Source organism: Schistocerca serialis, chromosome 10 (genome assembly GCF_023864345.2).
Source record: "Schistocerca serialis cubense isolate TAMUIC-IGC-003099 chromosome 10, iqSchSeri2.2, whole genome shotgun sequence".
NCBI lineage: Eukaryota > Metazoa > Arthropoda > Insecta > Orthoptera > Acrididae > Schistocerca > Schistocerca serialis.
Genome location: NC_064647.1, coordinates 71,070,996 through 71,091,738, shown reverse-complemented (window position 1 = coordinate 71,091,738; position 20,743 = coordinate 71,070,996). Strand labels below are relative to the sequence as shown.

At 40.2% G+C, this 20,743-nt stretch overlaps 1 protein-coding gene across 1 annotated transcript in view; it reads right to left on the bottom strand.

Moving 5' to 3' along the window:
* Positions 1-14,744: 14,744 nt before the first annotated feature.
* Positions 14,745-20,743, bottom strand: part of LOC126425081 (uncharacterized) — a 106,096-nt gene continuing 100,097 nt past the window's right edge. Inside the window, exon 7 of the mRNA XM_050087995.1 lies at positions 14,745-16,428. Within this exon, the coding sequence (XP_049943952.1) occupies positions 14,942-16,428 (1,487 nt within the window). The 3' untranslated portion in view covers positions 14,745-14,941. The remainder of the gene's footprint in view (positions 16,429-20,743) is intronic.

The window sequence follows — 20,743 nt, the reverse complement described above, 5'->3', positions numbered from 1 at the left end:
GGCCGGCTACCTAATTCTGAGAAGTTTATATTTTATTGTAAAGATGGGCCCCTTTAGTCTTTACGTTAAAGAATGTTGATATCGTGCGTAAAAAAACACTTACGTAATATAATTTCAATTTTTATTACTTTGTTTTCTTCAAGATTTTTGCCTGGAATACAGTTTTGTTGCGAGATGTATGATTAGTGTTATCTTCGTCCTGGCTACAAATGTATTACCTTTGTAGTCCTTAATCTTCGTGTTGTTTACTATAAGTTTTGGCCCTCTACTGTATCGTTTTGGTTCTCTTCAGTTTGTTGCTCTTCACAGTGATATCATACTTGTAATGTTGGAAGTGAATGATACTTTTAGAATTTACATGTAATGTTAGCTGCAGATTAATTTTTCGATGTAAGTAATTTTTCTGTTGTTACACTCGAAATAATCTCGTGACCTTGTAGGTCATTTCCTTCCTGCAATTGAAACGATTTTTGTTTCGTATTTCATACAGGACCATGAACATGGTTCATGGCCGAAACCGGTCTTAATAAAATATAAATAAATTCCACATTTGTGTATCATGACTTTTTTGGGGAGAATTGTAGGGTAGACAGTTTTCAGTGGTGGTAGTATGGACCAAAACATGAAAATAAGTTTGTTAAACATGGGCTCTGAAATATATACCTGAGGAGCTATATCGTTCATCTTCTACTGAACAAGTGTTCATAGCTCTTAGGGTACGCATTTTAGAATCCTTGTTTCCTCACACCTTTGGATATGCTGTCAATATTTTGCAGTTCGTTTTGATCGTGTGTAGAATTAAACAAATTTTGAAAGAAGGAGTTTAATGTAAGATATCTAAGAGTGTTGCTCAGATGTTCCTAAATTATTTATAAATATCAAAAATAGGAAAGGGTCAGTCAAATGTCATTGGGGAACGTCAAATGTAACTTAGATTCTGCTTGATAAGCTTCCATTTGCAAATAAATAGTGTTACCCTTCTGACAAGAAATCACGTTTTCAGTCAGGGGTGCGAAAAAACGTATGGGGTGAATGAATTTCTTTCCTACACTACTTTACAAAATGTGTTTAACTAGAATAAAGAGTCATGTGGCTGTATTAATGGTTATTATTGCGTAGCTTAGTGGATGATTCACTAATAAGCTTAGGCTCCTAACTAGTTACCAAGTAATAAAGAAAACGAATGCTGTAACTTCGAAGAACCTCTCCAATTTATTGCATAATTTGGTAGTTTTGTGCTACCACTACATAGGGAAGAGAGAGTCACAGATATGGTAAGAGTACTGGCATGGTAGTGACAAAAAAATGAAGGCATTTATCTTTGCCTATAAATCTTTGTATGAAATTTCAGTCAACCACTTTCTGTTTCCAATGTCAAAATACTTTTCCGACAAACACTTATGCAGCAAGGAGGGACAATAATAGTGTAATAAGAGAAATCAGGGTTCGCAAGAATGATTTAGGTGGTCACTCCTTCCACGTGATTTTCGACAATGGAACGGAATAGATATAATTCCAACACCTGCAAGCAAGTGCGACTTGCAGAGCAGTCATGTAGCTTTAATTATATCACAGGTCAACTTGTGATGTAAAACTCATTAGGCATCGTGCAACATGAAACATGACTGAATTGCATTCACAATGCTACAAGAAAAACTATGTTCAAATTACGCGTATTCCACTTCTTTTCTTTTCTAGGACAACAGTACAAACGATGAGTTTTATTTTCAAATCCATAACTGATACATACCTCACACAGCAGTTCGCACTGCAACGGCTTGAAGAATGTTTAACACGATATTCCATACTGCAGTTCACTCCATAACTCCTTGAGGGATGTATGGCATATTCCAGCACAATAACGCAATAGCCCAAACTGCGGTTCGCACCACGCCCCCTCATGGAATGTGTGGCATAATCCAGCAGTATAATGCAGTTACCCACAATGCAGTTCGCACCATACCATCTTGTAGAATGTGTGTAAATTCCAGCAGTATAACATAACAGCCCACACTGCAGTGCACACCACAACGCCTTTTGAATTGCATGCCATATTCCAGCAGTATAACACAATACCTCACACTGAGTTCGCAGCCCAACACTCTGAGGAAAGTATGTGAATTATGACCATTCCTTCTGGGACACCTGTGTTGCAAACTGTAGATTCTGTCGCCCTTTTTTAAGCTCTTGCTATGAAACGCTTATCTTTTCATCTTACCATCTTATTTATTTATTTCACATGTTACATTACATTGTAATACCACATCTGTGAATTTTAGATTAACAAAAATAAGACAACTCAGCTCATACAAATACAAAATAAGATTACATCAAGACTTATCAGTTTACTTGGTTCAAATGGCTCTGAGTACTATGTGACTTAACATCTGAGGTCATCAGTCTCCTGGAACTTAGAACTACTTAACCCTAACTAACCTAAGGACATCACACACATCCATGCCCGAGGCAGGATTCGAGCCTGCGACCGTAGCGGTCGCGCGGTTCCGGACAGTAGCGCCTAGAACCGCTCAGACACTTCGGGCGGCTGTCGTACTTTGTTACTATCCTGAAACTTTCTATGCTGATAGCGAAAAGCCCACGGCCGGTTATCAGTTTACCGAAATGTCAAATTATATTTGCTTGTACAGATCTTCATCTTATGACTCCCAATCTGTTAGCCATCTAGCATACATTCAGGGTTTTAAAGATATGTATGAAATTACAATTGGTACCAAAGAGCATCAATACCACTGAGAATCTTATTGAATTACAAAAGTTGTGAAAGTATGAATTTACGAACTAAGTCTGGTTTATTGATCGGCCGTCGTTCACGCTTTTCAGTTATTTACTTTCTGATAGTGTCCTCTCTGTCGTAAAATTACTGCAGTCTAAAAGCATGTGGTCAATATTTTGGTTGTTTCCTCCATTACAGGCGCACAGTACGTCATCAATTATTTTGCACCATTTACAAGAGAGTTTTAGTTTTCCATTACCCGGTAAGGTGACTGCAAAGTTCGCTGGCACGAAGTCGGTGAACCAAAACATCCCAAAGGTGTTCGGTAGATTCAGGACTCTGTGCAAGCCAGTCAATTCCAGAGATGTTATTGTCGCGTAACCACTAAGCCACAGGCTGCGCATTATGAGCAGATGCTTGATTCAAAATTGTTAAGGCTTTCGTGGCCACTTGTTGACAAACTGCCTATAGGCTTCTGTCTTGGGTTCTTCGGCCGACGTTCATCTAATGATTTTACTGTCGTTTCGCCAGCACGAGTGCCTGTATGCAGTATGCCAGTATGCAGTTCACCACCGGCAGTGGGGGGTGAAGCTTTGACAATGCCAGCCACTCGTGCTGGCGAAACGACAGTAAAATCATTAGAAGAACGTCGGCCGAAGAACCCGAGGCAGAAGCCAATCAGCAGTTTGTCAGGTGCTTCATTTGTTGAAAGATACAATCGCCATCCCCGAATTTCTCTTCAACAGTGGGAAGCAAGATGGTGCTTAAAACATCAGTGTAGGCCTGTGCTGCGATGGTGCCACGCCAAACAACAAGGGGTGCAAGCCCCCTCCATGAAAAACACGACCACACCACAACACGACCGCCTCCGAATTTTACTGTTGGCACTACGCACGCTGGCATATGACGTTCACCAGGTATTCGCGATGTTCACACCCTGCCCTCGGATCGCCACATTGTGTACCGTTATTTGTCACTCCACACACCGTTTTTCCACTAATCTTCTTACACCAAGCGTAAGGTGTTATGTGTGGCTTATCAGCATCCGCTCGACCATGAAACTCAGGTTTTCTCATCTCCCGCCTAATTGTGGATCTGATGCAGTTTGGAATTCTTGTGTGACGGTCTGGATAGATGTCTGCCTATTCTTCATTACGACCCTCTTCAACCGTCGGCGGTCTCTGTCAGTCAACAGACGAGGTCGACCTCTACGCTTTTGTGCTGTACGTGTCCCTTCACGTTACCACTTCACTATCACATCGGAAACAGTGGACCTAGGGACGTTTAGGACTGTGGAGATCTCGCGTACAGATCTATGACACAAGTGATACCCAGTTACCTGACCACGTTCGAAGTCCGTGAGATCCGCGGAGCGCCCTATTCTGCTCTCTGACGATGTCTAATGACTACTGAGGTCGCGGATATGGAGTACGTGGCAGTAGTTGGCAGCAAAATGCACCTAATATGAAAAACGTATGTTTTTGAGGGTGTTCGGACACTTTTTATCACATAGTGTATGTGATGTAACAGACCAAGGAATACTCATTGAACTAAACTATACCACACCAGGCATACCACCAGAGCCAAGTGCGTTACACGTTTATAAATACTCCGAGTAATAAGTTCGTTTATTCACATGTGCGCGTTGCGCGTTGCGCATACAGCGCAAGCTGTGGCTGCTCTACATCGCTGGCAACGGGTTCTACACAACGCTGGTGACTACTTTCAAGGACACTAACAGGTGTAACAGGTGTAACTCTTTTGCATCCGTTGTGAAAAAATAGTTGCCACTATTTATGTTCCAGCCCTCGTATTTTGCTTTAACATGGTGATGCATGCGGTAACTTCTTACGATTTTTTTGTAATATGGTGATGTATGGAGCAAATTGTTACAATTTTTCCCGGACATGGTGACGTATGAGATGATTTGTTATGGTTTGGCCGTAACATTTCGATGTATGGAGCACTTTTTTTAGAATTTTGCTGCGACATGGCGACGTACATGTAGTCTACACTGCATTATCAGCAGAAGATGAAACATTGTGTACTGCAAGATAATGTCAGTACCCCAAGATATGGTCACCATAAAGTATAGGGGAATATGGCATCAGTTATAGGCATCCTAAGACGAGTTTTTGACCAATAATGCATACAGTTTGGACCTGAGAATAACATTGTTTACTTCGGCACAAAGATAAACCTTTTCCTGTTGACAAGCGTAAGTACAAGTTAGATTAACAATAGTGCTACATGTATTTTGCAGTGGTATAGAACAAATCATTACATATTTTGATGAATAAGACAGACAACTTTGGTTTCTTTAATGTGTGGTATGAAGATCAAACTAGCTCATGGATATGTTCAAGTGCTACTTAAGCACTTATTGAGATTAACAGTGCCACTATCCTTGCCATATGGATTTTTAGTGCTACAGAACAGTAACTTACAGCAGTAGTGAATGTGTGGCGTGTGTGTTTTACATTCTAAATCTTTGTATATTTTGATAACTAATTTCTGATAAGTAATCTCATTTTGGTGTAAAGACAGAAGTGTAATTTGTAACAAGAGCTCTGTAATTATACCTACGTACTACAATACACAAACTGTATGTGTTTTGTACTTATCTTTATGTATTTTGATAAATAATTCTATTTTGGTGCAAAGATAACATTTTCAAGATATCCAACGTTCCTATCTGTGAGGAAGCTTGTTCCATTATCGTCTTTGGCCATGTTGTACTGTGTTTACAATCGTGTTTCATGTATTATGAAGTTATCCTTGCATATTATGAAACTATGTACTCGAAGTGCCACAATACATTAAACATCTCAACAAAACAGTTCTTTTAGTGTGGGTTATTGTTATAAACAGTTTGAGAATGTGGCATCGGTGTATAGATCACATGTGGTACCTAAGCACTATTGTGTTCAAGATCAGAACGTAATTAAAGAACCTATATTATCTAGTTAGTAGGTTTTTCTAGAGTAAAACATGATATGTTTTCTTCTTCCCCCATAAAATACTCGTAGTACTTGGTGAGGTGAAACATTACTGAAAAACTTCTAAGAACATCAGGTGACGATAGTTCTATCAATGTACATGCAGTAAAATATAGTCTCAAGTAAGTCAATGATCGAAATGCCAGCACATTTTACATACCGGGTCAAATATTTTAGAGACTAACTCAAGCCTCTCTACAAAAAATGGGACACCACAGATGTCAGTAACTACTGGCCAGTCTCCTTGCTTACAGCATTTTCCAGAATTGTTCAGAAAGAAATGTACTCAAGAGTGGTTAGCCATCTCAACAGAAATGGGATACTTAGTAAATCACAGTTCAGATTTCAAAAATGCTGTTCTACTGAGACAGAAACATACAATTTCACTGCCCACATAGTAGAGTCTTTAAATAATAAAATGTCACCAATAGCAATTTTCTGTGACTTATCCAAATATTTTAATTATGCAAACCATGAGATTATGTTACAGAAATTACAATTCTATGGTATAAATGGAACAGCAAATGAGTGTTTTAAGTCATATCCAAAGAGCAGGAACCAAAACGTTTCTTTACATGGCTTAAGTGATTTAAGGAAGTTTCCCACTTCATCTAACTGGAGTGAAATTATATTAGATGTGCCACACAGTTCGATCATGGGTCCCCATCTGTTCTTGATATACGTGAATCACCTCCCTTCTTGTCTGAAACAAGAAACTAATCTGTCATTGTTTGCTGATGATTCATGCATCATTATGAATCCAGTAAAAGAAACTGCAAAAGGAAATGATACAAATAATGTCTTTGGAAAAGTTATTAATTGGTTTTTTGTGAATGGGCTTGGTCTGAACATCGAAAAAGGTAGCACATCCAATTTTCTTCTGCAAGGAGTACAGTTTCTTCAATAAATATATCAACAGAAGTCACTAGCCAGGGTAGAGCATACTAAGTTTTTTGGTGTACATATAGATGAGAGCCTTGAATGGAAAATTCATATTTTGGGTCTCCTAAAACGACTAGGTTCAGCAACTTTTGCAATCAGAATAATTGCAAATTAGTAAGCTAACATATTTTGCATACTTTCACTCTGTGATGTCATATGGAATAATATTTTGGAGAAACTCAACATGTAGGCAAAAAGTATTGACTGCTCAGTAGAAAATGCTTTGAATAATATATGGGGCTCATAGTTGCACATCTTCTAGGCATCTGTTTAAAACATTAGGAATTCTTACAATGGTCTCACAATACATTTAATCAGTAATGAAACTCGTTCTGAACAACTTGGACCAGTTTCAAAACAACAGTGACATTCATGATTACAATACCATAAGAAAGAAAGATTTACACTGTCCTCTACTTAATCTACCTTTGACACAGAAAAACGTAAATATATGCTGCTGCAAAACTTTTTGATAAATTACCAAATGAGATAAAGTGTCTGACAGACAGCAGTAACAGTTTCTAAAATAAACTGAAATCTTGTCTCTTTCACCACTCCTCCTATACCATAGATGAATTCTTGAACACGAATAAATAAATCTATAGTTATAATATGCGCACTTTGTTCCATTTATGGGAATGAGCTAGGCAATAAATATTTTAAGCTTAAAGGAAAGAAACTTCTTTCTTGTGTGCATTTCTTATGCACTTGACACATTATGCATTGTAACAGCGACTGTGAAATTGATCACTGGAACACTTAACATACTAATATGACAAACAGATTGCAAACTTGCCATAAATACTGTGTGCGTTATTGATGTAGTTTTTAATACATATTTTAGGTATGCCAATACTCTTAGTTTCACTCTTAACATTTTTGATGGACGTTTTAAATGTGAAAATATCATTTTGACTCTTGACATAGGCACAGTGTGTGTTTTTATCTTCTTTACTGCTAAAATTATTCTTGGTCATGTTTATTTCTGTGCATAGTGCCATTTAAGCATAAGACGAAACGTCAGCAGCTTGCTTAGCATCTTATTTAAGTAGAGCACATGTGTTTTGTAGAGTTATACATACATGTATACATGTACAGGTGGAAATTATGTAAGTTGGAGACTACATGTTTTCAGAGATATTTTAGACATAAAAGTTACACATTGTGTCTATGACATAAATATTGTGTTGCTGATGGATTCTTCACATATGTGTTAGATGTGGAATTACTGTAAGTTACGCCCTTTATGTATTTTAGATGTGGAAAAAACATTGTGAGACCTGACTGACGCATTCACTGTGTGTGTGTGTGTGTGTGTGTGTGTGTGTGTGTGTGTGTGTGTTGCTGTCATATATTTTGACATACATTTTAGATGTGGAATGAAAATTGTAACACTTGACATAAAAACTGTGTGCATTTGTGTGTGTGTGTGTGTGTGTGTGTGTGTGTGTGTGTGTGTGTGTGTGTGTGTGTGCATGCTCGTGTGTGCTTACATATTTTTGATAAATAATAGGTACAATTTGATATGAATATATTTAATTTGAGGGCTCCATAACGCCTTACATCAAGTGTGGTACAACAGATTGAACTAGGTTTGTTGACAGATGGTGAGTAACCTTAAAGTTAGATCACTAGCGCCAAGATGAAGATGTATTGTCAATATCTTTATATTCTTTCTGGTAATTAATCGAATGCTTTTGATCATGAGACAAAATTCAACTTGTTTGGATACTTCTGAGCATTGCATTAAATCTGTTCCAATAAATTTTCAGCATGGTCCCATTGTACATAATTCAGATGAAATTTACACATTTTAGATACATAATTTGGATGTCGAAATACTTACTATTAAGTAACACCCTTTACACGTTTTCAGTAAATAAGTCTTATCGTTTGGGCACTTTTGAGCAGGGTGCAAAATTCAGATCGTTTGTATACTCTTGAACATGGAATCATAATGACTGGCAGAGAAGTTGTTGTTTTCATCGCCTTAGATTTTCTTGTAATTTCCCACAAGCACAATTGAGCTAGTTCTGCATATTGCAATTTTTTGAAATTCCCGTCTCGCCTTTTTGTGTTTTTTAATTACCTGCCATGCCATATTGCAGTTTTATTGAATTTCCCATAATGCCACTAAGTATTTTTGAATTTCCTACTACTGCTATCTCATATTTTTTGGCGATTTCAGTACCGGCTATTGGTGGTTGCTTGAGCTGTTGAACAACTTTGCCACAGCCATTCAACTGTCAGTGCTTGGTTAAATGGTTAAATGATATGAAGATTGGCTATGAATTATAATGGGTGATTCATGTTAATGAATATCATGGAACCAATGTTTGCTCACACAGATCCCGTGAAGTTCTTATGTTTACTCATCATAATTCAATTCTCCAGGCTGTAGTGTCTAATTACTTGTAAACTGTTTACAAGTGAGCTCTCTGATACTTTGTTTCCCTCCAGGTGACTGCTGTTACAGAGTTATTTTCTTCTTATGGTTGTAATAGATGAAGTGGGGGACTTGTCAAAGGAAAGGTTGACCAACATTTAAATTTATTCTGATTAGTAAGGCATTCTTCTTATTTCTTTGGTGTTTTGTCCATATGTGACATTTTAATAACGCAGTAACGCTGTTGACTCGAAATAACTTTCATGTCATGTACCTTATATTAGAGATGACCACTGACGACGGTGCTGTGCACAAATATGCATAGCATGCGATTTTTGATGCAGCAATGATGACGTATCCGTGCTTGTAACTTAGCCAACTACTGTGTTTGCTTAACACTGCATCTGATGTCGTTGTAGTACGTTCATGTAGCTCTCTTACCTTAGTATGGTGTGTTGTTGTATTTTTAGATGCACTTGACAATGGGCAGTCCCAGAACTAGTGGTTGAAATAACATCCTTCTTCAAATAGTATGGGGTTGTTTGATGTGAGGTAGCATCATGTTACCTGAGGACTTGTTTGTATGGAAGACAATGAAATGAAGTCATTGGCGATGGTTATGAGGATATTGCGATTTTCCAGCTGCTAGAAGAAGAGCACTGAGCCATTAGATGAGTGATTGTGATTTGATGATGGGTGAGAGTAGGCCCATATTTGGTTAATTGAGATCAGTAAAAGGAAAGACACTGATAGCCTAATAATGATAAACAAAATACATTACCTAATACTGATCATGATGAGATGTAACCCAGTATGAGTGGAAACATTATTTTACTTTCAAAATGTTAGGAGTTGCACTATGAATTGATTGTTTTGAAGTTGTAAGGCACATGAATTAGTTGAGATGAAGCGAGGCTAGCGAGAATATTAGTGATCAGTATTGTTTTTGAAGACAGGGAAAAGGCAGAAGCTGGAGCACTGAGAAAATGTATAAATTGTAAAGGTTCCTTGCTCTGTCACTTAGATAAATGATCACCCACTGTGAGCCACCACTTAATATACCAACATGTAGATAGAAGACAAGTGAAGGTTTTCAATGTTTTAATGACTGCAGTATTGTGGTAAATTGCTCGGACCAAGTTTGCTTCTTCGTTGAATATGAGATAGATTACTGAAATTTCAAGTGTTTAATTAATGATTTGAAATGAAAGGTGATGATAGATATTTTCCAGACCTTGATTATTTTCCTGGTACTTATTTTCACAGTGATCTGAATTTTTATAAAAGCTGTACCAACCAGCAGTCGCACATGTCAAATTGCGTTCCTCCATTTACCAGCTGTATAAGAATTGGGTGTATTGAAATGATAATGCTATAATTTTGTATGTTTATGTGTAAGTAATATTTTTTTTCTTTTTAGCTGTGTAGCTTGATTTCTATGGCTTTCAAAATATAGATGATACATGCGTCACCTATGTGTGGTGTTATGATATAAATTATTTTGTTACTAAGAACACATTTTGTTGACATACCCAGCGAGTACTATGGTACTCTTCTATCGCTTGACACTCTCTTACAGGTGGTGACTTTTTTATGTATGCTCTGAGCTCAATGATTGTTTTCTTCCTGACAGATCGAGGAATGACATCTGATTACAGCTATTTTTAGACATAATCACCATTTCTGTCGATGCATTTTTGTAGATGCTGTGGCAGTTTTTGTATGCCCATGTCATACCAGCTCGCCGCCATCCTATTCAGAAAGTTATGAACCTGTTCTTTCACCTTGTCGTCGGAGTTGAATGGCTTTCCGGCCAAATATTCGTTTAACCTAGGGAACAGGTGATAGTCATTGGGCGCCTAGTCAGAACTATAGGGTGGGTGGGTGATTATATTTCACTGAAACTGTTGCAGGAGAGCACCGGTTTGCCAAGTGATGTGTGGGAGGACGTAGTCATGGAGAATGTGTACACCCTTGCTGAACATTCCTCTTCTCCGGTTCTGAATTGCCCGTCTGAGTTTTTTTCAGAGTCTCACAGTACCTTTCAGCATAAATATGGTCCCAGTGATTCAGCTCCGACGACGAGGTGAAAGAAGAGGTCCATAACTTTCTGAACAGCGTCTACAAGAAAGCATCGACAGAAATGGTGACTATGTCGAAAAATAGCTAAATGTTCAAGCCGTAAACAGATGTAAACCATTGTAGAAATAAACAGGTCTACGTAAAAAATAGGAGACCTTACTTTTGGGATTACTCTCGTAACCTTTAATCGTTGGCTGATGGACTGCCATGCGATTCGGTTTAGCATGGTCTTTGCATGCTACTGACTTATCATCTGCTGCACATCACTCAATGGCCCACCCAACGCCATTCTCCACATCCATAATTGGGGGCATCTTCTGTCATAATAACCCCAACAGTCCCTGTGATGTGTCAGTGTGTACGATCAAGTGTGTGTTGAGTGTGCAAGGTAAGTATCCCTCTCTTTCTTAGAAAAACGTTTTGATGCTAGGATGCTATATATTCGATATACGACTTTAAACTGAATTATAGCAAACAGTTTTTCCATCAAGTTATCGTATCTCAAACACTGACTTAAAATTATCAACGTAGTTTCCGTTTTACTTAAAATTCCAGTTTGTCATTCTTATCTTAAGGTTGTTCCTAGGCTATTTCAAGCACTGCCTTGAAATTAGCAGCAGATTTTTCTTTCTTTAGTATTTCCGACGTATCTTGATTCTTCAAAAGATAAGAATGGCGCTTGCCAAGTTGCTGGAATGTCGTACACAACATAAAAACGTAAAAGGTTTCACACAATTTATTTTTAAATGAGAGAGGAAGGGACGAAGTGCGTCTACTTTTCGAATCGAACCACTAACCAGCTCAAGCAGGTCAGGCTTTTACACCTTCCTCAACACACTACTGACTAATTGTCTCCGCTTCCCTGTACCTCTCATTCTGCAATGATATTAATTTCTCCGGACTCAGCAGTTAAAATGAAAAACATCCACAGGTACAACTTCTTCAGACATGTGTAAAATGCACCTCTTTCAGATTAAAAAAAAAAAAAAACACTCCGTCTTCAGGCCACGGGTGGCCTACGGGGACCATTCGACCGCCGTGTCATCCACCAAGGAGGATGCGGATAGGAGGGGCGTGGGGTCAGAACACCGCTCTCCCGGTCGTTATGATGGTATTCTTGACCGAAGCCGCTACTATTCGGTCGAGTAGTTCCTCAATTAGCATCACGAGGCTGAGTGCACCCCGATAAATGGCAACAGCGCATGGTGGCCAGATGGTCACCCATCCAAGTGCCATCCACGCCCAACAGCGCTTAACTTCGGTGATCTCACGGGAACCAGTGTATCCATTGCGGCAAGGCCATTGCTCCTTTCAGATAACATCAGTAAATTAAATTAAAAAAATACTTACGTACACTAAGGTGACAAACGTCATGCGGTAGAAATATGCACATATACATTTGGCTGTAGTATAGCGTTCACGAGGTATAAAAGGACAGTGTACTGGCGGAGCTGCCATTTGTACTCAGGCGATTCGTATGGTTTCCGACGTGATTAGGGGGCGCGACGGTTATTAACAGACTCTGAAAGCCGAATGACTTCACTTAACGACCTAGAGCAGCGGCGATTGTGTAGAGTTGTCACTACTAACACACAACCAGGGCTGCGTGACATAACCTCAGAAATCAATGTGAGATCTACGACGAATGGACCAGTTACGATAGCGTGGCTAAAAGTGTTAATGGGCTATGGCAGCAGACGGCCGACCCACGTGCCTTTGGTAAAAGCACGCTTCTCCTGGGCTTTTGGGTATATCAGTTGGATCCTAGACGACTAGAAAACTGTAGCCTTGTCAGATGAGTCCCGGTTTCAGTTGGTAAGAGCTGATGGTGGGATTACAGTGTGGCCCAATTCTCACGAACCCATGGACACACGTTGTCAACAAGGCACTAGACAAGGTGGTGGTGCCCCCAAAATGGTGTGGGCTATGTTTACAAGGAATGAACTGGGTCCTCTAGTCTAACTGAACTCATCATTAACTGGAAATGGTCATGTTCGGCTACTTGGAGGCCACTTACAACCGTACTTGGCCCTCATGTCCCCAAACAATGATGCACAGTGTCACCGGGCCACAACTGTTCGCGATTGGTTTGAAGAACATTCTGGACAATTCGAGCCTATGATTTGGCCACCTAGATCGCCCGACACGAATCCCATTGAACATTTGTTGGACATAATTGAAAGGTCAGTGCGTACACAAAATCCTGCAGCGGTAATACACTTGCAAATATGGACTGTTATAGAGACAGTTGTTGTTGTTTTGGTCTTCAGTCCAGAAACAGGTTTGATTCAGCTCTCCATGCTACTCTATTCTGTGCAACCATGTTCCATCATCCTTATGAATCTGCTTAACGTTTTCATCTCTTGGTCTCCCTCCACGCTGCCGTCCAATACTAACTGGTGATCCCTTGATGCCTCAGAGCATGTCCTACCTACCGATCCTTTCATCTAGTCAAATTGTGCCACAAATTCCTCTCCCCAATTCCGTTCAGCACTTCCTCATTAATTACGTGATCCACCCCTTTAATCTTCAACATTCTTCTATAGCACCACATTTGGAAAGCTTCTATTCTCTTCTTGTCTAAACTATTTATCATCCATGTCTCATTTTCATGGCTGCACTCCATACAAATACTACCAGAAAAGACTTCCTCACACTTAAAACTGTACTCGATGTTAAGAAACTTCTTTTCTTCAGAAACGCATTCCTTGTCATTGCCAGTCTACATTTTATATTCTCTCAACGTCGACCATCATCAGTGGTTATTTTGCTTCCCAAATAGCAAAACTCATGTACTCGTATAAGTGTCTCATTTCCTAATGTAATTCCCTCATCATCACCTGATTTAATTCAACTACATTCCATTATCCTCGATTTGCTTTTGTTGATGTTCATCTTATATCCTCCTTTCAAGACACTGTTCAGTTCAACTGCTCTTCCAGGTCCTTTGCTCTCTCCAACAGAATTACAATGTCATCGGTAGACCTATGGCGGTATGGCTCAGTATTCCTGCGGGGACTTCAAACGACTTGTTGAGTCCATGCCAGGTCGTGTGGCTGCATTATATCGAGAAAAAGGAGGCCCGATACGGTGTTAGAAGGTATCCCATGATTTTTTTCATATCAGTGCAACCAGGCACGCAAAGAATATTTTCGTTTCAAGTTGGATTTTCATGTCACACAACATTTATAAGAAACTGCCAGAAAAGGGTAATTTCTAGACAGTCGAAGACAGAATCTCAGGTTTCTCCATATACAGTGAGAGAAAGCAGATGAGCCATGACCGGGCAATCAGTTATTTACAAAGCCTCAATGAAATTTTAAACGTAAGATAAACATAGGCGTGCGTTAAAAGCTTCGCAAGAATCTGCAGAAAGGACGAAGTTCTTGTAAGTGTATACTAAGAGTAGATTCTGTTGCCTTCACTTTATAGAACGGCACTTAAAGTAATTCGTGGTTAACATTAAGTACTTGTACTATCTTCGTCTTTGACATAGTCTAATATCAGAAAATTTTTCTTGTTTAATTTGTGGAGTGCACGTTAATAAAGTATATAGTCTAAATCTTTCACCTGTTGGGTAGAAGAAATAGAGACTTACATCTTATTTTCATATAGATTTAATTTTATTTATTAATTATTTAATGTCATTGCAGAAATGAAGATCATATTAGAAAATAGGGAAGCAGTTTTACATGAATCACAGTAATTTTGTCAAACCAGCTAGCTTCTACATTGATAACTTATGACAGGGTTTAGCACAACGAAGACAATCCTTGGAAAAAAAAACACTCTTGGAGATTACAATGTGGATTCCGCAGCCGCAGCCTGTACATTGACTCTCTTTGCCAGATTTCTCTCGGCAGATGAACACAATTCTTGCCCTGGACCGATGACATCGGGGTTCCACCGTGCTAGTAGTCTCTCCCTGAGCAGAGGGAGAGTTGCACTGTTGCAAACGAATAAAACGAAAAGCAGTGGACCCTGTACCATCGTAGCTATATGGACATAGTACACGTACTGCGCTATGCCTTGTGCCTGGTGGAAGCCAATTCTAATAATCGTGCCTATGCCACTTAAAGTGACAGTCTTAGCTGACATGTAAAGAATTAGTGTCTTTGAGTCAAACGTCTCTTTACTATAAATTTTGAGCTGCCGCATGGAATTACGAGTACGTCGGTACATGTATCCCACCAGTCCAAGACAAACAATATTGTAAGCTACTGACAGAGAAATTGCGACGATGAATATTATACGACTGTGAAACAGGTAATATTCGCTCGTTCTTTCCAAAGCAATGGTTGCCACCAGTACTATGCTCCAGGGTATTAGCGAACACAACAGCTGACGGCGGAATATCTTCCTTACTTCAGCACGTTCTAGGTCGCTAGGAAGCCTAAGGTGACGAACGCATGCGTACATTTGGTAACAGAATGAGTTGAGCCAGATACAGTTCAGAAGAGTTAGTGCGCTATCAATCTGCACCGTCGTAGATAAGTCAGGGACACCTGCCATACGATACAAGACCTCAGAAAACAAGATCTGGACCATACCTGTTATCTGAAAGGACAAGAATATCTTTCCGGGCAAGTTACGTAAATTGGGAAGGTACACGTACACTGCAGCAGTCAAAAATCGGAAGAGAATATTCACTGCTACAAATGTTATTTCTAAAGGTTCTAAGCCCTCGATTTTAAAATCCTTGTACTTCAAGGTGCCACTGTTTAGACTGTCTTTGTAGCTCAGTATTCTGTTTGTCGGCTTGTCTTTGCCCTGTATATAATATCCACAGTATGGTGAGTACCAACCACGGTGGTCCATGGGGGCGCGACATGCCTCGAGATAACTTGTGGAAGCAAAATCGCGACACTTTAGCAGGAGAATAGCCCTGCAAACAGAGCAGACGGCGTCGGTTTCGTTGAGTTGCGGACAGGGTTGGTCGTCAGGACCACCGAAAACGCAGCGGGCATCGCGCACAGACTGAATCGTACTGAAGGGGACATCCTGACAAATGCTGATCGAGTTGACAGTCATCCAGGCGAAGAGGCAGAGGTTGACGTTGGCCCTCTGCGTGTAGGCCAGGTAGCTGGTGACGGGTATGTGGGGCGACCCCTGCGACAGGTCGTGCCACAGCTGCACACGGCACTGCTTGCGCCGCTTAATGGTTTCCGGAGGCAGGTCTTCCAGTGGGCACATGGGGTGGTCCAGGGCGTTGGCCAACAGCTGCATGCAGCCAGTGTCCACGGACAGCGTAGCGTTGCTTTTGTCCTCCAGCTGCCACTCCTCGCCTGCAAGATCAATGACAGCAGTTGGGTGGTGGTTCTCGTCGTACGTTGAATGTGCCACAAATGCGGACAACTTTCCACCATAAACGGTTATCGTATTGTGCATGTCGCTACCAAACAATCCCATGTATGAGTATCTCAACAAAGCACGTCATTCTTACACTGCCAGCTGGTGTGAATTGAATAAGTGTTCTTCAGTATTCTCAGATACTTACGATGATTGTATGAAGCTGGTATCTGTTCCCGAAAGAACAGTTACCACTGATGACCGTGCAGCTTCTCTAGAATAAAATGATAATTAAATAGAAACCCTTAGCTGTCGATAGGTGTTGTTGATATACATCAATGGGGACACCTGAAGATATGTGCTCTGACCAGGAGTCAAACCCGGGATGTCCAGCTTACATTGCAGATGCTCTATCCGTTTGAGCCACCGATGGCACAGAGGATAGTGCGAATGCAGGGACGTATCCCTTGGACGCTTCCCGTGAGACCCATATTCCCAACTGTCCACAACCTACATTCGTAGTGTTCCTAATATGAGGGTCACTCCAAATGAAATGCACACTACTTTTTTTAAAATCCATCTTTTATTCTACATGTCTGAAAGTTTCACAGTGTGTAGATACATTCTTTAGGAACAATATTTTCATTTCTCTACATAATTTAGATCCCTCTCAACTGTCTTACGTCATCTTGGAACCAGCGCCTATATACCCGCACGGTAAAATCCTGGACCAACCTGTTGGAGCCACTGCTTGACAGCGTGCACAAGGGAGTCATCATCTTCAAACCTTGTTCTACGAAGAGAGTCTTTCAGTTTCCCAAAGAGGTGATAGTCACATGGAGCCAGGTCAGGACTGTAGGGCGGGTGTTTCAGTGTTGTCCATCTGAGGTTTGTGATCGCTTCCATGGTTTTTTGACTGATATGTGGCCGTGCATTGTCATGTAACAGCAAAACATACTGCTTTTTCAGATGTGGTCGAACACGACTCAGTCGAGCTTGAATTTTCTACTGTGTCGTCACATGCATCAGAAGTTATGGTGGTTCCTCTTTGCATGATGTCCACAAGCAAGAGTCCTTCGGAATCGAAAAACACCGTAGCGAAAATTTTCTACAAGAAGGTGTGGTTTTAAATTTATTTTTCTTGGGCGAATTTACATCATGCCACTCCAATGATTGCCTCTTGGTCTCTGGTGAAAAATGAGGGAGCCATTTTTCATCACCTGTCACAATTCTTCCAAGAAATTCATCTCCACCACTCTCGTACTGTTCCAAAAGTTCGCTGCATAGTGTTTTTCTTGTTTCATTGTGAGCCACTGTCAACATCCTGGGAACCCACGTGGCACAAATCTTTTTTAACGGCAACACTCAGTATTGTGCAAACACTTCCTTCCCTTATCCCAACGTAGCGTGACAATTCGTTCACTGTGATGGGTCTGTCAGCAGTCACCAATTCGTTAACTCTCTGCACATTGTCTGGAGTGTGTGCAGTAATAGGCCTGCCGCTGCGAGGACACTCTTCAATATTGCCGTGCCGGCTTTCATCACCTAACCTGTTTGCCCACCGACTAACTGTACTGCGATCGACAGCAGCATCTCCATACACCTTTTTCAACCTCTTGTGGATGTTTCCCACTGTCTCGTTTTCACAGCACAGGAGTTCTATGGCAGTACGTCGCTTCTGACGAACGGCAAATGTAGCAGCCATCTTGAAGACATGCTGTGACGGCGCCACTCACGGGAACAGGTTGAACTAAGTTTGAAAACAAGAGGGAAGGATGTATCTACACACTGTAAAACTTTCACACATGCAGAATGATAACTGTATTTTTACAAAAATAGTGTGCATTTCTTTTGGAGTGACCCTCGTAGATATTTGCCCATTCAGTGGTATCTGTTCTTTCGGGAACAAATACCATCTTCACAGTTAAAGGCTACCTGGCCATTGACCTCCTTCTGTGCGAATGCGCACACTTTGGCCGAACTCTTTCGGGACTTGTCAGCTTAGGCTGGCGCGAGTAATGAGTGAATGGGCAAATACCTATTAGGAACACTACGAATGTAGGTTGTGGACTGTTGGGACTGTGGGTCTCACAGGAAGCGTGCAAGGGATAAGTCCCTGCAGTCGCACTCTCCCCTGTGCCCTCGGTGACTCAGATGGACAGAGCGTCTGCCATGTAATCAGGAGGTCACGGGTTCGAATGCTGGTCAGGCCACACATTTTCAGCTGTCCCCATTGATGTATATCAACAACACCTGTCGGCAGCTAAGGGTTTCGATTTAATTGTCAATTCACTTGGGTTGAAGTTGTTGTTTGTTGTATTTTGTTACTATCCTGTAACTTTCTATGCTGACAGTGAAAAGGTGACCATTTTTAAATTAAATTTAATTACAGTGTGGTTATATATATGTAGACTAAAGAATCAACTTGCTTAAAATAATGAAGGGTAATCATTCAATCACTAAAAAGAAGGAAACTAATCGTCCACATACTTTGAGCTATAATTTTGTACCGCCATTTTTGCTCCATTCTTCACAGCTGCAACTGCTAGTTTCAACAATCAATTCTAATTACTCTGCAGTCCTCTTCTAAACTTTACAGCACTTATTAATTCGTACTCTTTCAATATTAATATTTGTTAACATGTCATTTAATGTTTGGAATAAATCATAAATTATTCATGTTTTGTAGTAATAAGCAACATCCTTTGTTTCGTAAATGGCCTCAAAAACTGTAGCTGGTAAGAAAATTACAAGCACAATTGGTGCACGTTCGTATTCAAATACTATCACAGAAAAGCTTGCAGAAACTCTTGAACTGATAAGGGCTGTCGAAATCACGTGTTGTTGTTGTTGTGGTCTTCAGTCCAGAGACTGGTTTGATGCAGCTCTCCATGCTACTCTATCCTGTGCAAGCTTCTTCATCTCCCAGTACCTACTGCAACTTACATCCTTCTGAATCTGTTTAGTATACTCATCTCTTGGTCTCCCTCTACGATTTTTACCCTCCACGCTTCCCTCCAATACTAAATTGGTCATCCCTTGATGTCTCAGATCATGACCTACCAACCGATCCCTTCTTCTAGTCATGTTGTGCCACAATCTCCTCTTCTCTCCAATTCTATTCAGTACCTCCTCATTAGTTATGTGATGTACCCATCGAACCTTCAGCATTCTTCGGTAGCACCACATTTCAAAAGCTTCTATTCTCTTATTGTCTAAACTATTTATCGTCCACGTTTCACTTCCATACATGGCTACACTAAATACAAATATTTTCAGAAAAGACTTCCTGACAAATCTATACTCGGTGTTAACAAATTTCTCTTCTTCAGAAACGCTTTCCTTGCCATTGCCAGTCTACATTTTATATTCTCTCTATTTCGACCACCATCAGTTATTTTGCTTCCCAAATAGCAAAACTCATTTACTCCTTTAAGTGTCTCATTTCCTAATGTAATTCCCTCAGCATCACCCGATTTAATTTGACTACATTCCATTATCCTCGTTTTCCTTTTGTTGATGTTCATCTTATATCCTCCTTTCAAGACACTGTTCAGTTCAACTGCTCTTCCCGGTCCTTTGCTGTCTCTGACAGAATTACAATGTCATCGGCCAACCTCAATGTTTTTATTTCTTCTCCATGGATTTTAATTCCTACTCCGAATTTTTCTTTTGTTTCCTTTACTGCTTGCTCAATAAACAGATTGAATAAAGTCGGGGATAGGCTACAACCCTCTCTCACTCCCTCCCCAACCACTGCTTCCTTTTCATGCCCCTCGACCCTTTTAACTGCCATCTGATTTCTGTACAAATGGTAAATAGCCTTTCGCTCAATGTATTTGACCCCTGACATATTCAGATTTTGAAAGAGAGTATTCCAGTCAACATTGTCAAAAGCTTTCTCTAAGTCTACAAATGCTAGAAACGTAGGTTTGCCTTTTCTTAATCTATTTTCTAAGATAAGTCGTATGGTCAGTATTGCCTCACGTGTTCCAAAATTTCTACGGAATCCAAACTGATCTTCCCCGAGGTCGACTTCTACCAGTTTTTCCATTCATCTGTAAAGAATTCGTGTTAGTATTTTGCAGCTGTGACTTATTAAACTGATAGTTCGGTAATTTTCACATCTGTCAACACCTGCTTTCTTTGGGATTGGAATTATTATATTCTTCGTGAAGTCTGAGGGTGTTTCGCCTGTCTCATACATCTTCTTCACTAGATGGTAGAGTTCTGTTACTTCAGAAGCCCATAGGGAGTTGTAAATGCCCAGAGTAGTCTAATAGGGCACAGGTTAAATTATAAATTATTCGT